Source organism: Canis lupus, chromosome 24 (assembly GCF_003254725.2).
Source record: "Canis lupus dingo isolate Sandy chromosome 24, ASM325472v2, whole genome shotgun sequence".
Classification (NCBI taxonomy): domain Eukaryota; kingdom Metazoa; phylum Chordata; class Mammalia; order Carnivora; family Canidae; genus Canis; species Canis lupus.
In genome coordinates this window covers 47,775,805-47,795,046 of record NC_064266.1, presented here as the reverse complement: position 1 = coordinate 47,795,046, position 19,242 = coordinate 47,775,805, and the positions used below count along the sequence as shown (strand labels likewise).

General features: G+C 60.5%; 1 protein-coding gene across 1 annotated transcript; it reads left to right on the top strand.

Annotated features, from left to right (window-relative positions):
* The first annotated feature begins 3,544 nt into the window (after window positions 1-3,544).
* Window positions 3,545-4,334, top strand: LOC125753510 (USP6 N-terminal-like protein). Its single transcript, XM_049100394.1, has 2 exons — window positions 3,545-3,683; window positions 3,958-4,334. Exons 1-2 carry the CDS (start codon window positions 3,653-3,655, stop codon window positions 4,332-4,334), a joined length of 408 nt encoding a protein of 135 aa, XP_048956351.1. The 5' UTR covers window positions 3,545-3,652.
* Window positions 4,335-19,242: the final 14,908 nt, after the last annotated feature.

Below are 19,242 nucleotides of genomic sequence, written 5' to 3'. Positions count from 1 at the left end.
GGTTCTCTGGATGGCCTGCTCCTGTCAGAAGCCCGGGTGTCCCGTAGAGTCCCCAGGGGCCACGGGGAGGTGGGGAAGGCAGGGAGCCCCCGACAGGAGGGTGCAGCTACCTCTGTGTGCAGCGGGCGGGGTGTGTGGGAGCCCGGGACCCCAGGGGTGACCTGCAGGGGCGCCAGGGACGGGGCTGGGGAGCCTCCAGGCAAGGGTGGCTGGGCTTCTCGGGGGGCCGCTCGGACCGTCTCCCCACGAGAACTTGGTGCTCCTCCCTGCAGGGAACCTGCTGCCCCCCGGGGCCCCCGCGGCCCTCAGAGCGTGGCCGGGTCAGGCTGACCTGTGACCCCAGGCCCAGGGGGAGCCGGCCTCCCCCTCCCGGGGGCCGCGGAGCCAGGGTGCAGACTCAGGCCACCGTGCGGGGCGCATCGGGCGGCTCCCGGCAGTGCTGAGGGGGCCGCACCCCGTACCCCCCCCGCTCAGATAGTGATCCCAGAGGTTCGCAGCCTGTATTGGGGTCACACCTGCACGACGTTCCCTGCTCTCCTCACGGCGGCTCAGACCTGGAGCCCCGAGATGCTCTGGGATGGGCGGGCCCGGGGTCCCCCCAACAGAGTCCAGCCCAGGGACACCTGGGAAGGCCTGGGGGTGCACTCAGGGCCACGGCCGCCCTGGCTGCGTGGGCTCGGGGCAGGGGCCATGTGGGGCTGGTGGTGTTCCCGGGACACGGGGCCAGGCCAGGCCAGGGCAGCGGAGGAGAGGCGTCAGGGGCTGCAGGGACCGGGGCAGGAGGAGCACTGGCTCCCAGGGGGCGTGCGGGGGGGGGGGGGGGGCCGTGGGCGCTGGCGGTGCTGGGGGAGCCCGGAGCTGCACACCCCACGGCGGGAGCGCTCGGAGGCGTCGGACACCCCAGGGTGCACTTAACCCCCGGCACGCTGCACGTGTGAGGTCGCTGCCTGTCCCCGTGCGCAGACCTGACCCCAGAGATCGGCCCCCGCGGAGGGGCCCTGCGGGCTGCGGGGCCTGCGGGGCGGGTGTCGGCACCTCGGCGGCCTCGCTGGGCGGGGGCTGACTGAGCAGAGCCCCCCGCTGTCCCCCCTCCTAAGCAGCGAGCCCTGTTCCACGTGCTGGCGGCCTGCTCAGTGTACGACACCGTGAGTGTCCCTGCCCCCGCCTCCTGCCCCGCGGGCGGCCTTGTCCTGAGTGCTTGTGACCAGCGGGACTCACAGTTAGGGAGGGCCCTAGCTCCACGGCCCCGAGATGCCAGGGAGGGTCTCTCTCCTCCAGGACGGGCAGGGGGCGGGGTGCAGACCTCCAAGGGGAGGCAGGGCCTGCGTGCCCGAGGGCTAGGGCTGCCCGGGGCCCCCGCGTGCACCGCGGCCGTCCTAGAGCTCGGGTCTGGACCCCGACAGACGGCACTACTGACGAGAACCCAGGCGGGGAAGGCTCCCACTCCCCTGAAGGGCACGAGGCCGAGGCGCCCAGGAGGCCGCCCCCTTCCACGGCGCATTCCAGAAGGGTCCCCGAGGACCCCAGCTCACACGCTCCCCGGCCCCCCGGGGTGTCCTGGCCCAGCTCCCCTCGTGGGACCTGCCAGGGGCCACAGTCAGGCCCCCCCCCCCGACCTGCCCTCCAGGGGGTCTCCAGACCTGGCGGGTTCCCTGCAGCCTGGCACAGCTCACGGAGGCCCCTCCTGCTGGTCTGAGGACGGGGGCCCTGTCACGGCGGCTGCAGGGCTCGGTAGCGGGGCCTGGGGTGCTGGCGCCCGAGCTGGTCCGGGTGGCCCTCACCTGCCCCCCCGCCCTCTGGGAGCCCCCTCCAGGAGCCCGGGCTGTGAGGGAGCCGGGGGAGCCTGACGCCAGCGGGGAGGGCTCAGAGGGGGCCTCGGGGCGCATGCCCTCCGTGGGGCTCTGGCTCTTGCAGGAGGTGGGCTACTGCCAGGGCATGAGCGAGATCGCGGCCATCCTCCTCATGTTCCTGCCCGAGGAGGACGCCTTCTGGGCGCTGGCCCAGCTGATGACCAACGACAGGCACGCCATGCATGGTAGGGGCCCTCCAGGCCGTCGGGCGGGAGGGGAGTCAGGAGGGCCTCCCTGTAGGCTGCTGCACCAGGGGGCAGGCGGGGACCCCCCAGCCCGTCCCGCCACGGGCAAGGGCCCCGCCTCCCCAGTGGCCTCGGAGTCCCGGAGCCACGGCCACCCGCCCCACGGTCTGCAGGCCGGGCTTGCACTCCCGCTGCTCCCCCAGCCTCCTGCCCGGCTGCCTGCTTGCACCCTAGGCCCCCCTGCCAGCCCACGGCCACACGAGGCCCAGGGGGCAGTGTCTCCACCTCCCAGGGGCCCCCAGCCTCACTCCCAAGCCCCAAAGAGGGCTGGGCACGCCCATCACCCTCCCCGTGGCCTGCACCCGCTGCCCCTCGGGGCTGGGGACCCTCCTGTCCCCGCGGCGGCGGCCCCTGCAGGAGAGAGGGTGCTGGGGCAGCTGGGCCTGGTCCTCAGCCCCCAGCCCACACCCCGCGGGGTCTCTGTGAGGACGGGGGTCCCCGGGCCCTGCGCCCCCGGCCTGGGAGGCAGCCCTGCCCTCTGGGAAGAGCGGGTCCAGTCAGGGCTCCGAGGGCAGTGGGCACACGGGGGTCAGGGCATGGGAGGAGGCCCCTGCCCCGACACCCCCCACCCCGCCTGGTGCAGGAGGAGGCCCTGACAGTGGGGGCCTGGGGCCTTCTCAGCCTTCTTCATCCCGGGTTTCCCGAAGCTCCTCAGGTTCCAGGCTCATCACGAGCGCATCCTCCAAAGAGTTCTCCCCGACCTGAGGAAGCAAATGGCGAGTGGGAGCTCCTGAGGCTCCGTCCCCGGGGCCCGGGGCAGGGGGTGGGGGGCACGGCCCTCCGAGCTGCCCAGAGTTGGGGTCACGTTCCTCCCCCTGGGGCCCGGGGGCGCCCTCGGGGCTGGGCTGGGCCGTGGGGAGCGCGTCCACCCGGCTCCAGGGGCTGCGGCGTGGGGCCTGAGCACCTCCTGTCCTCCCGCCAGGACGAGGAGCAGATGTCCACCGGCATCTATACCCCAAAGTGGTTCCTGCAGTGCTTCCTTGGCCAGGTGAGGCCCCCCCGGGATCCCCGCTCCCGGACCTGCCCCCTGCCCCTGGGGAGGGCCCAGCTCAGCCCCACCCCCCAGACGAGCCAGGCCCGACCCCGGGGCCCTGAGGCTGAGGCTCGCAGCCCAGCCCATCCTGCAGAAGCCCAGAGGGTCCCTGGACGAGGTGCCGGGGCGCGGGCTGTCTCTGCCTCAGCTCCCCCGGGGGAGGCCGGGTCAGCCCGGGGTGTGGACGGGCCCTCGGCCCATCGGGCGGCCAGCCTGGGGTCCTCTTGAGGCGTGGTGTCGTCAAGTGCGGGCAGAGTCTGTGCCCCCAGGGGTGCGGGAGGTGGAACCCGGAGCGGCCAGGAGCCCTGATCTCCCTGGGAGGAGGGCACGCACGGGGCGGGGCTATGGGGCCTCATCGGAGGCAGCCGGGGGGCAGATGGCAGGCCTAGCCTAGCCCCAGCCGAGCCCCCCAGGGGCCCTGCTCAGGCCGCTCCTCCCACCCCGCTGTCCCCTAGACCCCCTTCTCGCTCACCCTGAAGCTGTGGGATGCCTACGTACTCGATGGGGAGAGGGTGCTCACGGCCATGGCCTACACCATCCTCAAGGTGCACAGGAGTAAGTGAGCCCCTGGGAGCCCAGGTGTACGGGCGGGGGGGAGGGGGCAGGGGCAGTGACCCTGTGCTCTGAGCAGCACCCAGACCTGGGGCGGGGGGACGGCGGGGCAGGCAGGTGCAGCGGGGCTCCCTGAGAGGAGCAGCGGGCAGGGGCCAGCCCGGCCAGCGCACTGCCCACGGCACTCCTGGGCATAGCGGGACCCCAGCCACTGGCCCAGGGTCACTGGGGGCCCCAGGGCCGGGCCCTCTGGGTCTGACTCTCGCCCAACGCCCAGAGCGCCTCCTGAAGCTGCCCCTGGAAGGGCTCCGGGAGTTCCTCCAGGACTCTCTGGCCCAGCCCTGGGCCCTGGAGGACGAGGCGGTGCTCAGACACCTTCGGGCCTCCATGACTCAGCTCCGGAGGATGCGGTGCGACCTGCCCCCCCCCAGGTGGGCTCAGGGCCCTGGTCCCTCCCGACTCGGCCTGCTGGGGCCACCCACAGGGGACAGAGCCCCCGGGGCCCCCGTCCTCATCTCTGGGGCTCTCCTCTTCTGCTCCAGCCTCGGGGACCCCAGGCCAGGGCTGGGCGCGCGGGCACCCACTGCAGGGCCCGGGCACCAGTGTGGGGGGCTGAGCACAGGGTCAGGCCGGGGGGCCACGCGGGAGCCATGAGGACCCCCAGGGCCCCCAGCGGGGGACACACAGCCTGCTGGAGACGCTGACCCCGTCGGCCTCTTTCCAGCGGGACCTGAGGAGTTCCCCACGAGGCCCCTGGGCCTGGAGCAAGAGTCCCGGGCCTCTCCTCCCTTCTCTGGCCTCTGAGACACGGCCCAGGGTGGAGGAGCAGGCCTCCCCGGGCCCAGCCACCCAGCCTGAACCACCTGGACCCCCTCCCAGCCAGGCCATCGTCCAACTTCCCCCCCAGCGCTGCAACTCCCTCCCCACCCTCCCAGTGCAACAAGACGGTGCAGGCAGGCGGCCCCCGGACATGGTGGGCTTCAAAACAAAAAACAGGGTCCCCTTCCATTCGGCACCTGCCTGGGCCACCCCAGAGGCCCCGCAACGGACCAGGCCCTGGAGCACCCCCGGGACTCCCATCACGGAGTTCCCCCAGCCCCCTAGGGACGACGCTATCGGGCCCAGGACACCCTTCCTGCCCCGCGGCCACTGCAGCTCGTGCCCCTCGCTGGGCAGTGACGGGCACAGCCAGGGCAGAGCCAGGGCGGAGCTGAGCCCGCTGCCCCGAGGCCCCGCACAGGCCCGGGACCCTCGCCCTCCGCGTCCACGGGGCAGCTCGATGCTCGCGGGCCTTGGGGGCAGAGCGTGGCGGTGAGGGCGGGGGCCTGGAGGCTCTGGCCCGCCGTCACCATGCCCTGCCTCGTCTTGCTGTCCCTCCCGGAGGGCGGCACCCCCCGCACAGGACACCAGCCCCTGACCCGGAGGGACCTGGGCTGGCCTGGCCCCGGGCTCTGTGGGGGCAGGGGCGACTTGAGCCCCCCCAGGCCCAGCACTAATGGGATCCAGCGCCCCGGGGCCCTGGCCAGGCCTGCGTTCTGGCCCCGGGCTGAGCGAGCCCTCTCACAGCTGGATGTGGCCAGTCCTGGGCCCTGGGTGTGCCCCACAGATCCAGGTCGCTGACCTAGGGCAGCCTTGGGGATCCCGGGACACCCCAGGGCAGGGCAGCAGGGGCAGGCCCATGGGCCCCACCCGCACCCACACCAGGAGGCAGGCTCCTCCACGTGCTGGGGCTCCAGCAGTCAGTCCCCCGGCCCCAGGGGGCCCGAGGCCGGGGTCCAGCTGCCTTGCGGGGACCCAGCGCAGGAGCCCATGGGCCGCAGGACAGCCCTGCTGTCCTCAGAACCGCCTCTCAATGCCCCAACCTCAGGACACGTGCCCCCACCCGGAGTCGAGTCCGCACAGGCTCCCAGGTGGGGGACTCCAGCACCCGCACCCCTGTGGGATTCCCGCTTTCCTCTAAGGACAGGAAAGGGAAGGCACGCACCCTTGGCTCTGAGCCCGTTTGCTGTTGCAAGTTCAATAAAGTGTTGTTGTGTGAAAATGCACAGGCGGCTCGTTTCTGTGTCTCCTGGAGCTCTGTGCATGGGGTGCGGAGACACCCCCAGAGAGGAGGAGGGGGCACCGCCCAGGCCCCGACCAGCCCCTGCAGGGGCGCCACCAGGCACACACAGCTGACGTCCCCACGTGCCTTCCAGGGGCGGCCAGACGCCAGGGTCAGGACCCCCAGACTCTACTGCGACTCAGCTTGTGCCCGCGGCCAGGACGGGCCTGGGACAGAGTGACAGCTGGGGAGCCTCAGGTCACCAGGGTCTGTGCTAAGCGCCCTGGGAGGTCTGTGCCCCCTCTGTCCAGGGGGCCTGGGCTGCCCGGGCTCCGGGGTGCTTCCTCCCCTCCCTGGGGCACAGAGGGCCCGCGAGGCGGTCAGCATGGCCCCGGAGGGGACATCAGGACAGCAGGCCCTTGCAGCTCACACACCTGGGCCACCCTCACCGGGTGGGCTCAGCGTGCACACCTGGTGCTGCTGGATCTCTCGCACCAGAGTGTGGAGGGCACCCTGCATGCCCTAGAGAGTAGGGGCTGGGTGAGCGTGGGGCTCGGCCTGGGGGCAGGCAGCGCAGGGGACTGAGGGACCCCAGCCCCGTCCCCACCCCGACTCCCACACACAGGCAGCCCCAGGGCTTCCCCCATGGGCAGCTGGCTCCTCAGGAGCTCCCCCGCAGGGTGGCCCTGAGGTCTGGCTCCCCGCTGGAGAGGCATCAGGGAGAAGAGAAGCAGCCGGCGCTCGGTGGGGACCCACTGCCACCCACGGGAATGTGGCCGAGCCGGACCTTCCAGCTCAGGTGACCCTCCGGTGGGACAGCATGGCACGAGGGAGCCCGGGTCGGCCAGGAGAACCCAGCTAGCCGCCCAGCGCCAGCACCAGAAATGATGGTGTTTCAACCGTTTCGGCGTCAGGACGACGCGGCCCGAGGATCAGATCGCGGCACGGCGACAGACACACACACACCCCAAACCCAACAAACGTCAGAATCCCCCGATCATTGTCAGACAGAGGCCGGACGGTTACAGACATGACGCTGGGGTTCCCAGTAGGACACAAGGAGGACGCTCCAGACCACGGCTGCAGAGGCGCTAGAGGCCCGGGGATGTGCCTACGGGTGCCGACGGGGAGCGCGGGGCGGCGGGAAGCACCCTACAGAGGGGGGCCCCTCCTGGGAAAGGACGCCGGGTCCCTGCGAAGGCTCCGGATGCTGACATCTGTCCTCCTCTCCTTCAGCTTCTGGTTTCTCCCCTATTTTGTTCTTCCTGATTCTCCTTCGGCCTCCACCCTGCATCCGAGCCACTGACCACACAGGCTTCTTTATGACGTCGGGTCCCAAAAGGAGGCCGAGCTCTGGCTCCCGGGATCGGGAAGGATCATCGCTGAGGTTTATGCTGATCCCCGAGCTCGTGCCTTCACGGCTCTTCTGTCCTGCAGAACGAGGGGAGGCACGGGCCTTACAGGGAAGGAAACCCACTCCCACTCGGGCAGGACCGTCCCTCGTGGAGGACGTCATCTGGGCCAAGGAGTGCAAGCGGGGCGATAAGAACAGGTCGCAGGTTAGACACAGTCCGCTTTGAGGTTTGTCCTGAAGCGAGCACTCACCTTCGATGTCATGCTTTGTTAGTTCATTTATTTTTATGTCCTCTCTACACCCAACATGGAGTTCAAACTCACAGTCCTGAGACCAAGGTCCCCCAACCAGGTCGGCAGGCACTCCGACCAGGCCGGCAGGCACCCCAGGGCCATGTTTCTCATCTCTTTGCTGGCTCGCCTATCTCTGCACCCAACTGGGACATCAAGTCCATGACGGGGGAGCTTTAGCTACCTCCGAACCTAGAACATTCTTTCTGTATCCCCATCCTAGAACAACCTTCGCCATTGAATAGCAATTTAAATAAATCGGCAGCCAAATGACTCCTGGTCAAGGAAATGGCCAACTTGTCACGTGTGTGGGCCCCGCTCCCTGGGCTCCCGGGGAGGCTCTGCTTTCTTTAACATCGATCAAGGTCCCAATGACTCCACCGCACCTCGACGCGGGGGCTCAGTTTCTGCCCTGACACAGGCAGCACGTCGGCTTCAATTACTACCTATCAATCAATCAAAGGGAGGCTGGCCGCTCGGTGTGGTTCGTAAGAACACGCGACTCTTGTTCTTGGGGCGGAGAGTTCAAGCCCCATGTGAGTGTAGAGATGACAGAAAAATAAAATCTTAAAAAGAAAATCAATCAGTTGGTCTGGGGGAGACACAGCCCGGGATCCCACAGGGGCAGGGAGCCAGCTGACGGGTCTACGCACAGTATTAGAAGCAGCAGAGCACAAAGTCAGAACTTCCAGAAGTCTGCTAGGGAGCCAGCTGACGGGTCTACGCACAGTATTAGAAGCAGCAGAGCACAAAGTCAGAACTTCCAGAAGTCTGCTAGAGTGGGGGACACGCCGGCCTTGACGGTGCTCGGGAGGCGAACTGGGGGGCGGCCCCTGGAGCGACAGGGTGGGCTCAGGGTCCCCGGGGTCCCAAGGACGGGGGCGCCAACGGTCCCCAGGCCCAGGAGCGGGGACCCCGGCCGAGAGCCGCGGGACTAGGGCCAGCTGTCTGCCCTGTGTGGCCACAAACTGCAAACCCCTGTGCAGTCACGGGGCCGCGTCCCTGGGCCGGGCCAGCAAAGGCCAGAAGTGGGAGGAGACCCTCCCGGGCGGGAGGAGCATAGGTCTCCCCCAGGGCAGCCCCTAAAACTTGGAGGTTTGAAACTCAGTCACTTGTCCGAGATCAAAAAACAAACAGAAGCTGGGTCGCAGGCAGGGTGAACGCAGGGTCTGCAGAAGCAGCGGAGGCCCCTGCAGACGGGGGGGGGCAGGATGCTCAGCCCCAGTCCCAGGGGACCCGCCGCCCCCGCCCGCATCCCGCCCTCAGCGCCGAGGCTCTGGGGCAGCACAGCGCCGCCCGCGGGAGGTGCATCGCTCCGCTCCGAGGCAGGTGCATCGCCCCCGACGCAGGTGCGCACCTGACGTCAGCGCCGCGGCCCCGCCCCAAGACCCCGTCCCGACCCCTCGCTGCCGCCAGGTGGACGGACCGGACCGCAGGGGCAGCAGAGCTCCAGCTCCGCGGGGAGAGCAGGGTCGAGCTTCCTCTGTACTTTGTGCTTGCTTTATTTTCATTTCTTTTCTTCGATTCTTTTTTATTAATTGCTTGATTTTAATTTTTACGTATATAACTTATATATTACTTATTTTTGTTTACTTTCATTGTACTTTGAGCTGAAAAAGGACAGCAACAAAGCCTAAAGCCTGCAGCAGAAGGGAAATAATAAAGATGAGAGCAGAAATAGACAATACAGAAACAACAAAACAGTAGAATGGAATAGCGAAACTAAGAGCCGGTTCTTCAAAATACTTAATAAAATGGATCAAGCCCTAGCCAGCCTCATCAACAAGAAAAGAGAAGAGATTTATTAAAAGAGATTTATTCTCTAAATAAAATCACAAATGAGAGAGGAGAGATCACAATCAACACCAGAAAAATAAGACAATTATAAGGGAATAGTATGAAAGATTATACGCTAACAAACTGGGAGACCTGGAAGAAATGGACAAATCCCTAGAAATGTGCAAATGAGCAGAACTGAAATAGGAAGAAATAGAAAATGTGAACAGGCCCATAACTAGCAAAGGAATTGAATCAGCAAGGCACCTGGGTGCCTCGGTGGTTGAGCATCTGCTTTGGCTCCAGTCAGGATCCCAGGGTCCTGGGGGATTGAGTCCCACATCAGGCTCCCCGCATGGAGCCTGATTTTCTCTCTGCCTGTGTCTCTGCCTCTCTCTGTGTGTCTTTCATGAATAAATAAATAAAATCTTTTTTAAAAAAAGGAAAGATGAGACAGGACCCAAATAAAATCACCCAAATAAAATAAGAGAAGAGAAATAACAACAAACACCACAGAAATACCAACGATTATAAGAGAACATTATGAAAAATTATATGCCAACAACTTAGAACCTGGAAGAAATAGATCAGTTCCTAGAAATAGATAACATAGCAGAAATGAAAAAGGAAGAAATAAGAAACTGGAACAGACAGATAACCAGCAAAGAAATTGAATCAGCAATCAAAAATCTCCCAACAAACAAAGTCCAGGACTAGATGGCCTTTCCGGGGCAATTCCACCGGACATCTAAAGAAGAGTTAGGGATCCCTGGGTGGCGCAGCGGTTTAGCACCTGCCTTTGGCCCGGGGCGTGATCCTGGAGACCCAGGATCGAATCCCACGTCGGGCTCCCGGTGCATGGAGCCTGCTTCTCCCTCTGCCTGTGTCTCTGCCTCTCTCTCTCTCTTTCTCTGTGTGTGTGTGACTATCATAAATAAATAAAAAAATTTAAAAAAATAAAAATAAAAAAAAATAAAGAAGAGTTAATATCCATTCTTCTCAAATTATGCTCAAAGCAATCTACACATTTAATGCGATCCCCATCAACATAGCAATGGTATTTTTCACAGAACTGGAACAAATGATCCTAAAATTTGTATAGAACCACGGAAGATGGGCTGCCCAGGGGCTCAGCGGTTTAGCGCCGCCTTCGGCCCAGGGCGTGATCCTGGAGACCCGGGGTCAAGTCCCATGTTGGGCTCCCCGCGTGGAGCCTGCTTCTCCCTCTGCCTGTGTCTCTGCCTCTCTCTCTCTCTCTCCCTTCTCTGTGTATTCTCATGAATAAATAAATAAAATCTTTAACAAAACAACAACAAACCACGGAAGATTGAAAATAGCCAAAGCAGTGTTGAAAAAAAACCAAAGCTGGGGTTTCAGATTTCAAGTTATATTACAGAGCTCTAGTGATCCAAAGAGTATGGTGCGGGCACAAGAAGGAGAGCCTTAGATCAATAGAACAGAACGGAAAACCGGAACAAGACACACACCTGTAACTCTATGATCAATTAATCTTCAACAGGGATCCCTGGGTGGCGCAGCGGTTTAGCGCCTGCCTTTGGCCCAGGGCGTGATCCTGGAGATGCGGGATCGAATCCCATGTCCGGCTCCCGGTGCATGGAGCCTGCTTCTCCCTCTGCCTGTGTCTCTGCCTCTCTCTCTCTCTCACTGTGTGCCTATCATAAATAAATAAAAATAAAAAAAATTAATCTTCAACAAAGCAGGAAAGAATATCCAACGGCAAAAAGACAGTCTCTTCAACAAACGGTGTTGGGAAAACCAGGCAGCCACGTGCAGGAGAATGAAACAGGACCACTTTCTTACACCATGTATGTAAAAAATAAATTCAAAATGGATTAGGGACCTAAATGTGAGACCTAAAACCATAAAAAGAAGAAAAGATAGGCAGCAATGTCTTTGACATTGGCCACTGGATCTTCTTTCTAGATACGCCTCTGAGGCGAGGGAAACAAAAGCAAAAATAAACTATTGGGACTTCATCAAGTTGAAAAGGTTCCGCACAGTGGAGGAAACAACCTAAAAGCAACTACAGCCTAAAAGCTACGTACGTAGCTAAAAGGCAACGTACAAAATGAGAGGAGATAGTTGTAAACGACGCATCCGATAAAGAGTTAGTGTCCAAAACAGATAAAGCAAATATAAATCTCAGCATCCTAAACACAAATTACCAACTGACAATGGGCAGAAAACATGAATGGACATTGTCTCTAACAGGACATCCCGATGGCCACCAGACACACGGAAAGTCACTCAGCATCACCCATCACCAGGGAAATGCAGACCCAAACCACGATGAGATGTCACCTGACAGCCGTCAGAATGGCTAAAATTCACAACACGAGAAACAACAGGTGTTGGTGAGGCTGGGGAAAAGGGGGAGCCCCTTACACTCCTGGTGGGAATGCGACCAGGTATGGCCACTGTGGAGAATGGTGTGGAGGAGCCTCAAGAAGTTAAAAGTAGAGCGACCCTACGATGCCGGAATTGCGCAGCGAGGTACTTGCCCCGAGGATACAGACATACAGATTCGAAGGGGGACGCACATCCCAGTGTCTGTAGCAGCGTCATCAACAGCAGCCGAACGGCAGACCCGGCCCAGGCGTCCACCGACAGATGAGTGGGCACAGACGATGGGGGAAATACAGTCACTGCGATGTCACTCGGTCATCAGAAGGGATGGAATGAAGCCATTGACAACGACGTGGGAGAACCAGAAAGGACTGACGCTAAATGAACTAAGTCAGTCAGAGAAAGACAAATACCATACGATTGTGTTCACGTGTGGATTTTAAGAAACCAATCAAACTGGCAAAGGGACGGTGTGGGGGGGGAGATGAGAGAAGCAAACCAAGAAACACACTCTTAACCATAGAGAATAAAGTAATAAATACCAGAGGAATGGGGGGGGTGGATAGGGAAATGGGGGATGGGGATGACGGAGGGCACCTGTGACGAGTACCAGGAGTTGTAACCAGTGGTTAAATCACTATGTCGGACACCCGAAACTATATTATACCGTGTTAACAAATGGGAATTCAAGTTAAACTTTATAATAACAATTGTTAGTATTGAGGAAATGGGTGAGCACAAGAGATAAAAACAGAAGGCAAACTGAAAATCCAAATAAAGAGTATTTAGAGCCACAAATGCCCTCCTTATCCCAGCTCAGGAGATGCCTACCAGGTCTATTCTCACCTCAGCAGAGGCCTGGAGTTAGATTCTCTGGAGAGGCCTCTGAATGCCTCTGATGCCAGGCACATACTGTAACCCAAAACCTAAACAAAACATTTAAAACTAACCCACTGAAGATACTGGGAGTCCCAGTGCCAGGCACATGACCAGATCCAATCTCTACCTGTAAACAGATAATCACCCTAACCCTAACTCTAATCCTAATCCTAATCTTAACCTAAGCCTAACACTAGACCTATCACTAGCCAAAAACCAAACACTAAGCCCAAGTCCCTAATCCATAAAAACTAACCCTAAATCCAACCCTAACCCTAACTATAACCAGTAATCCTAAACTCTAACCTGTAACCCTAACCCTAACCCACTGAGCGAAGCCCCACATTCAGCGTCCCACTGAACACGAACCCTGAGCCTGAGCCTCATTCTCACCTTTGCCCTCTACTCAACTATCCGGGCAGATCTCATTTTTTTTTAATTATTATTTTTTTATTTATTCATTAATGAGAGATACAGAAAGAGAGGCAGAGGGAGAAGCAGGCTCCATGAGTCTGACGTGGGACTTGATCCCTGGTCTCCAGGATCAGCCCCTGGGCTAAAGGCAGGTGCTAAACCACTAAGCCACCAGGGCTGCCCCTCCAGGCAGATCTCAAAAGCACCCCCACATAGGATCCTTCCAAGCTCCTGGGCCCTAACCCTACCCCTAGGTTGGCTTCTGACAGGACCACTCCCCAGAGCCTGGCTTCGAACACGGGCGACAGCACACAACTCGACCAGCAACGCAGGAGGGAATCGTGCCATGTGGAGTAAAGGAAAACAGCTCAAAGGAGTAAATCCAAAGGATTCCCCGAGCCAAGACCCTCGTTCAGAGTCCCTCTGACACACGGCTGACGGGGCCTATCAGGTTCCTGGGCCCTAACCCTAACCCTGGATTGGGTTCTGACCCGACCCAGACCCAAAGCCTGGCTCTGAACCCTGGGGGATTTGGGGTACCTAAGGACACCAGAAGACTCAGCTAGCAACACAGCAGGAAATCCTCCGGTTTGGAAGGCCGGCAAGTAGCCTCCACCAGGGAAATCCAAAGATTGACCTGAGCCGAGCCCCCGTTCAGCGGCGCCCTGAGCACCAACCCAAGCCTGAGCCTCACCCTCAACTCAGCCCCCTGGGAAGGTCTCCACCCACCCAACAGATACGACCCCCCACGGTCCCGGGCCCCAATCCTAACCGGAGATATTCTTCTGACAAAACCCAGCCCAAAGCCGGGCTCAGAACCCCAAGGGACCAGGGCCGCCAGAGCAGCGCCAAAGCACGGGAGTAACACAGAAGCAACTGGTAACATCTGGAAACCCAGAAAGGAGCTAGAACCAGAGTAATCTGATAGAAAACCTAAGGCCACACACACCTCCAGGGCCCCTCACAGCACAAACCCTGAGCCTGCGCCTCCCTCTGTCACCCAACTGTAACCCTGAACCCTAATCCTAAAGCCTAACCCTCACCTGAATTAGGATACTGGATCCGAATGGTAAAGACGTTTTAGACAGTGGGCAGGTGGACACAGGTGAGAGCTGTGCTCGGGTTACGATGCGTCATCTGTGCCATCTCCTCCCACAGGGCTGTGTGCTGCATCCTGGGGAGGGCGTCCCGGGTTTGGCTGAGACGCTGCCTGTGAAGGGGCAGCCGAGGTGAGGGGACGACGGCCGGGGCATCTAGGGGCAGGGGTGCAGAGTGTCTGTGCTGCGCGGACAGGTTTCCTGCAGGTCTGAAATCTCCGCAGAGTCGGTGACTCCCGCACCCACGTCAGCACCTCGCCAGGAGCAGAGGACGTCCAGCTCCGTGATGGAGGCCAAGTGCCACCTGGGCCCAGCTCAGCCGCAGCGGGAGGCCGCCTGTCACCCAGAGGCCTGCGCGAGGGTCGCCCCGGAGGCCCCTGTGTCTGCAGTGCAGAGGAGGCAGGGGTCTCGGATTTCCAATTCTCCACAGCCCTCCAGCAAAACCTGGTGACAAGTGTGACAGTGAATGAGGGGAACCCACAGTAGGTGCACTGGGGTGTCTAGGCGGGGAGGCTGGAGGGGAGGCTGGAGGGGAGACTGGGGGAGGACTGGAGGGAGGCTGGGGGGGAGGCTGGAGGGGAGCTGGAGGGGGGGCTGGCGGGGAGGCTGGGGGGAGGACTGGAGGGGAGGCTGGAGGGAGGCTGGAGGGGAGGCTGGAGGGGAGGCTGGAGGGGAGGCTGGAGGGGAGCCTGGAGGGAGGCTGTGGGGGAGGCTGGAAGGGAGCTGGAGGGGGGGCTGGGGGGGAGGCTGGGGGGAGGCTGGAGGGAGGCTGGAGGGGAGTTAGAGGGGAGCCTGGAGGGAGGCTGTGGGGGAGGCTGGAAGGGAGCTGGAGGGGGGGCTGGGGGGAGGCTGGGGGGGAGGCTGGAGGGGAGGCTGGGGGGAGGACTGGAGGGGAGGCTGGGGGGAGGACTGGAGGGGAGGCTGGAGGGAGGCTGGAGGGGAGGCTGGAAGGGAGCTGGAGAGGGGGCTGGGGGGAGGCTGGGGGGAGGCTGGAGGGGAGGCTGGAGGGGAGGCTGGGGGAGGACTGGAGGGAGGCTGGGGGGGGAGCCCGCCCCATGTCCAGGACAGGCCCCAGCAGGAGGACCCCTCAGGAGAGTCGCCGGCGACAGGCCCCAGCAGGGGAAGCCGGGGTCCCCCGGGAGACCCTGACCCTGCAGCCCGGCCCTGAGGAGCCTCCATGACTCAACCTGCTGCTCCCAGGCCGCTCCTCTGACACAGCCGCCCAGCTGCCTCCCTCCGCAGGGAATAATGAACAGGTGACAGGCCTGCTCCCCGACCCGCACCCCCGGGGACACCCAGGGCGACACGCGGCCACGGGGACCCTCCGAGCTCGGGGACCGGAAGACCCGATGCTGTGAAAATACCGCTCCCCGAGGCCGTCTACGGGGTCAGCGCAGTCCTTCGAACCTCCCACCGGCGTGGTCACGCGCACAGAGCCAACAGCCCCGAAGCAGTGTAGACGCGGGAGGACCCTGCAGGCGGAGGCGGCGGTGGCGGGAGCTCCACGACTGCAGACGGCCTGAGGGGGCGCAGGACCCGGATCCGTGTGGCGCATAACAAGGCTGAGCGCAGCTTCCCACGGGATCCCGAGCCCAGAAAGGGGGGACACCCTAGCCCCGGCACGGCCCCGCGCGGGACCCCAGGTCACCGCAAACACGGCCCGGAAACCCCGTGTCGGTGCAGCGCGGCATCCTCCGCGGGTCCTGTGAGCGCGGCGTCTCCTCACCTGCTCCGCGGCGGGTCCTGAGGAGGCTCCTGTCAGCGTGGACGCGCCCCCACCTGCTCCGCGGCGGGTCCTGAGGAGGCTCCTGTCAGCGTGGACGCGCCCCCACCTGCTCCGCGGCGGGTCCTGAGGAGGCTCCTGTCAGCGTGGACGCGCCCCCACCTGCTCCGCGGCGGGTCCTGAGGAGGCTCCTGTCAGCGTGGACGCGCCCCCACCTGCTCCGCGGCGGGTCCTGAGGAGGCTCCTGTCAGCGTGGACGCGCCCCCACCTGCTCCGCGGCGGGTCCTGAGGAGGCTCCTGTCAGCGTGGACGCGCCCCCACCTGCTCCGCGGCGGGTCCTGAGGAGGCTCCTGTCAGCGTGGACGCGCCCCCACCTGCTCCGCGGCGGGTCCTGAGGAGGCTCCTGTCAGCGTGGACGCGCCCCCACCTGCTCCGCGGCGGGTCCTGAGGAGGCTCCTGTCAGCGTGGACGCGCCCCCACCTGCTCCGCGGCGGGTCCTGAGGAGGCTCCTGTCAGCGTGGACGCGCCCCCACCTGCTCCGCGGCGGGTCCTGAGGAGGCTCCTGTCAGCGTGGACGCGCCCCCACCTGCTCCGCGGCGGGTCCTGAGGAGGCTCCTGTCAGCGTGGACGCGCCCCCACCTGCTCCGCGGCGGGACTGAGGAGGCTCGGGTCAGCGTGGACGCGCACCCACCTCCTCCGCGGCGGGTCCTGAGGGGGCCGAGCTCCCTGATGACAAGGAGATGCCCTTACAGATGGCTAAAATGCTAAAGAACTCAGAATGTCCTCAGCAAGTGAATCCATGAGCACACTGTGGTGCACCTCACACTATGCCAAGGATTATTTGGGGCTAATTAATTTTCAGAAACAGCAGATAACGGAGACTCTGAAAACGGAGTGGAAGCTGTCCTGTAGTGAGCGGCCGTCACACTTATAAAGGAAACCTCCCTGTGTGGGAGCAGCCCCCTCCCGGCCCCAGGGGGACAGGAGGACAATCCCCGGGACTTCTCAGGGGTGCCGCAGGCCTGAGCGGAAACCTGCGCAGCGACCTCACCCCTGCGCGCTGTCCTTGGTCCAACAGCCTCCCCGACAGGCCTTCTCCCCACCCAAAGCCTTTGTCTTTAGCTGAAGACAGTATTTAAAGGGATTGTTCGGGGGGATCCCTGGGTGGCTCAGCGGTTTAGCGCTGCCTTTGGCCCAGGGCGCGATCCTGGAGACCCGGGATCGAGTCCCACATCAGGCTCCCGGTGCATGGAGCCTGCACCTCTGCCTGTGTCTGTGCCTCTCTCTCTCTCTCTCTGTGTGTGACTATCATAAAGAAATAAAAATTAAAAAAAATAATAAAAGGATTATTCGGGCCATTTCAGGGAGCTGAGCAGTCTTCCTGAGCACCTCCCACGTACAAAGGATGTATACATGTTATAAACATGTTTTTCTCCTGTTCATCTTTTATTGCAGAAGCGGTCTCAGCCAAGACCCTAGAAGAGGAAGGGACAAATTCGTTTGAGTCACCGATGCTTGCAATGCAATGCTGTTCAGCAGCAGAGAGGAACGAGCCTTCACCCCCCTTCGGGGACATGGAGGAGTCGTACAGGTATGTTGCTCAGCAACAGAATCCAGTCTGAAGAGGCTACACACTGTATGGCCCCGTATATAAGACAAAACTACAGAGGTGGTAAATGGATCATGGGGTTAGGGTCTGAGGTATTCCGTATGATACTTTAGTGATGGATGTCTACCACTATGCATTAGCCAAAACTCACAGATTTTTTTATAACCTGAAGCATACATCATAATTATTCAAATTAAATTATTTAGGATGTGGGATTGTCACAGGACAGAATACAGCATGTGACAAATAAGCTAACTGTATTAGAAATGTATGGAAAAACTCACTGTAGGTGGTGGGGCACCAGGTGCTGACCTAAGCAACTTCAGAAATCAACAGAATGTGTAGATTGAGGGCACATAAACAGTGGACTCTATTTTATAAGGTTCTTTCCCAAGATGGTAGCCAAGGATGCTGAAGCAGTTATATCTGTCATAGGAAATCCGGCAATGAATTAATTTTATTTTGAGGCTTTTTTTAAAATTTTTATTTATTTATGATAGTCACACACAGAGAGAGAGAGAGAAGCAGAGATACAGGCAGAGGCAGAAGCAGGCTCCATGCACTGGGAGCCCTATGTGGGATTCGATCCCGGGTCTCCAGGATCGCGCCCTGGGCCAAAGGCAGGCGCCAAACCGCTGTGCCACCCAGGGATCCCCGGCAATGAATTAAATAAGTGGCAGGAGCCCAGTTCAGCACTGTTAGAGCGGTGAGTTAGAGATGAGCAAAGGGAGATTACAATATCCATGTGACAATGGATCAGGTTTTAGAGACCCCAGTATTAAACTCCTCTTTAGGGCAGCCCCAGTGGCACAGCGGTTTAGTGCCGCCTGCAGCCCGGGGTTTGATCCTGGGGACCCTGGATCGAGTCCCATGTCGGGCTCCCTGCATGGAGCCTTCTTCTCCCTCTGCCTGTGCCTCTGTCTCTCTCTCTGTGTGTCTCTATGAGTAAATAAATAAAATCTTTTTAAAAAATTAAAAAAAAAAACTCCTCTTTAGCTTAATATGGATACAGGTGGTTCCACAGAAAAACTATCAATGTAACAGTAAAATACCAGTCATGTTAGCAGTAAAATAAGTGTATTTGGGAATAGCAGAAGAATTGCAATCTGGGACAAGTGAGCTATGGTGAATCATAGGAACACTCAAAGAGACAAAGTGGAGGTCAGCTTTTACTAGGTTTTAGGAGGACACTGGGGAGGGCTGTTCTGAAGTTCACTGGAGATGCCAGCATGAGCCCTCTCCTAGCTTTGTCCTCACTGCCTCAAATTGTCCCAAAGCTCCAGGTATATCCTGGGCCCACTCGGGTCCTCATGGAGATGTGGGACTGAGTCTGAGGCCGGGGTATGCGTGCTCTCCCTCGGGTCAGAGCCAGGGTCAGGGCACCCTGCTCCCCGCTAGGCTGCAGCACAGGACACACCCCACTCACAGTGTAGCCCCTCAGGGCAAATCCAAGGAGTCTCTGAAATTTAGTGTTCTGCTTATTTAGGGTCAGAATTTGTAAACTCCAACTGAAATAGAGCCCATCATTCCAGTACCTTGATTGGGAAAATACAGCTTTTTTTAAAAGAGTAAAGGTCAATATAAAAGGCCCAGTGCTATGGTCTGAATGTTTGTTCCCCCAAAATTCACATGTTGGAATCCTAATGCCTGATATGATGTTACAACAGGATGCCTTTGGGAGGTGATTAGGAGATGAGGGTAGAGTCCTCATGAATGGGATTTTCCCCCTATTTAAAGAGACCCTAAGCCATTCCCTACATGTGAAGATACAAGGAAATGTGCCTCTACGAAGAGGGCCCTCACTCAACCACGTCAGCACTCTGATCTCAGACTTCCCGCCTCAGCAGCTATGAGAAATGAATTTATACTGTTAATAAACAGTATTTTTTATTTTGCCACCCAAAATAAAAGTTGTTTTAGCAGTCCAAATGGATTAAAACAATCAGCAAGCAGTCTGATCCTCAACACTACCCCTTACTCTGTCCCCAAATCCTGGCTAACACATGGCCCTG

Bases quoted from the DNA above. Each gene is read 5' to 3' on its own strand.
- LOC125753510 (XM_049100394.1), top strand. From the start codon at position 3,653: ATGGCCTACACCATCCTCAAGGTGCACAGGA. The intron at 3,684-3,957 runs GTAAGTGAGCCC...CCCAACGCCCAG, and splicing joins CATCCTCAAGGTGCACAGGA to AGCGCCTCCTGAAGCTGCCC.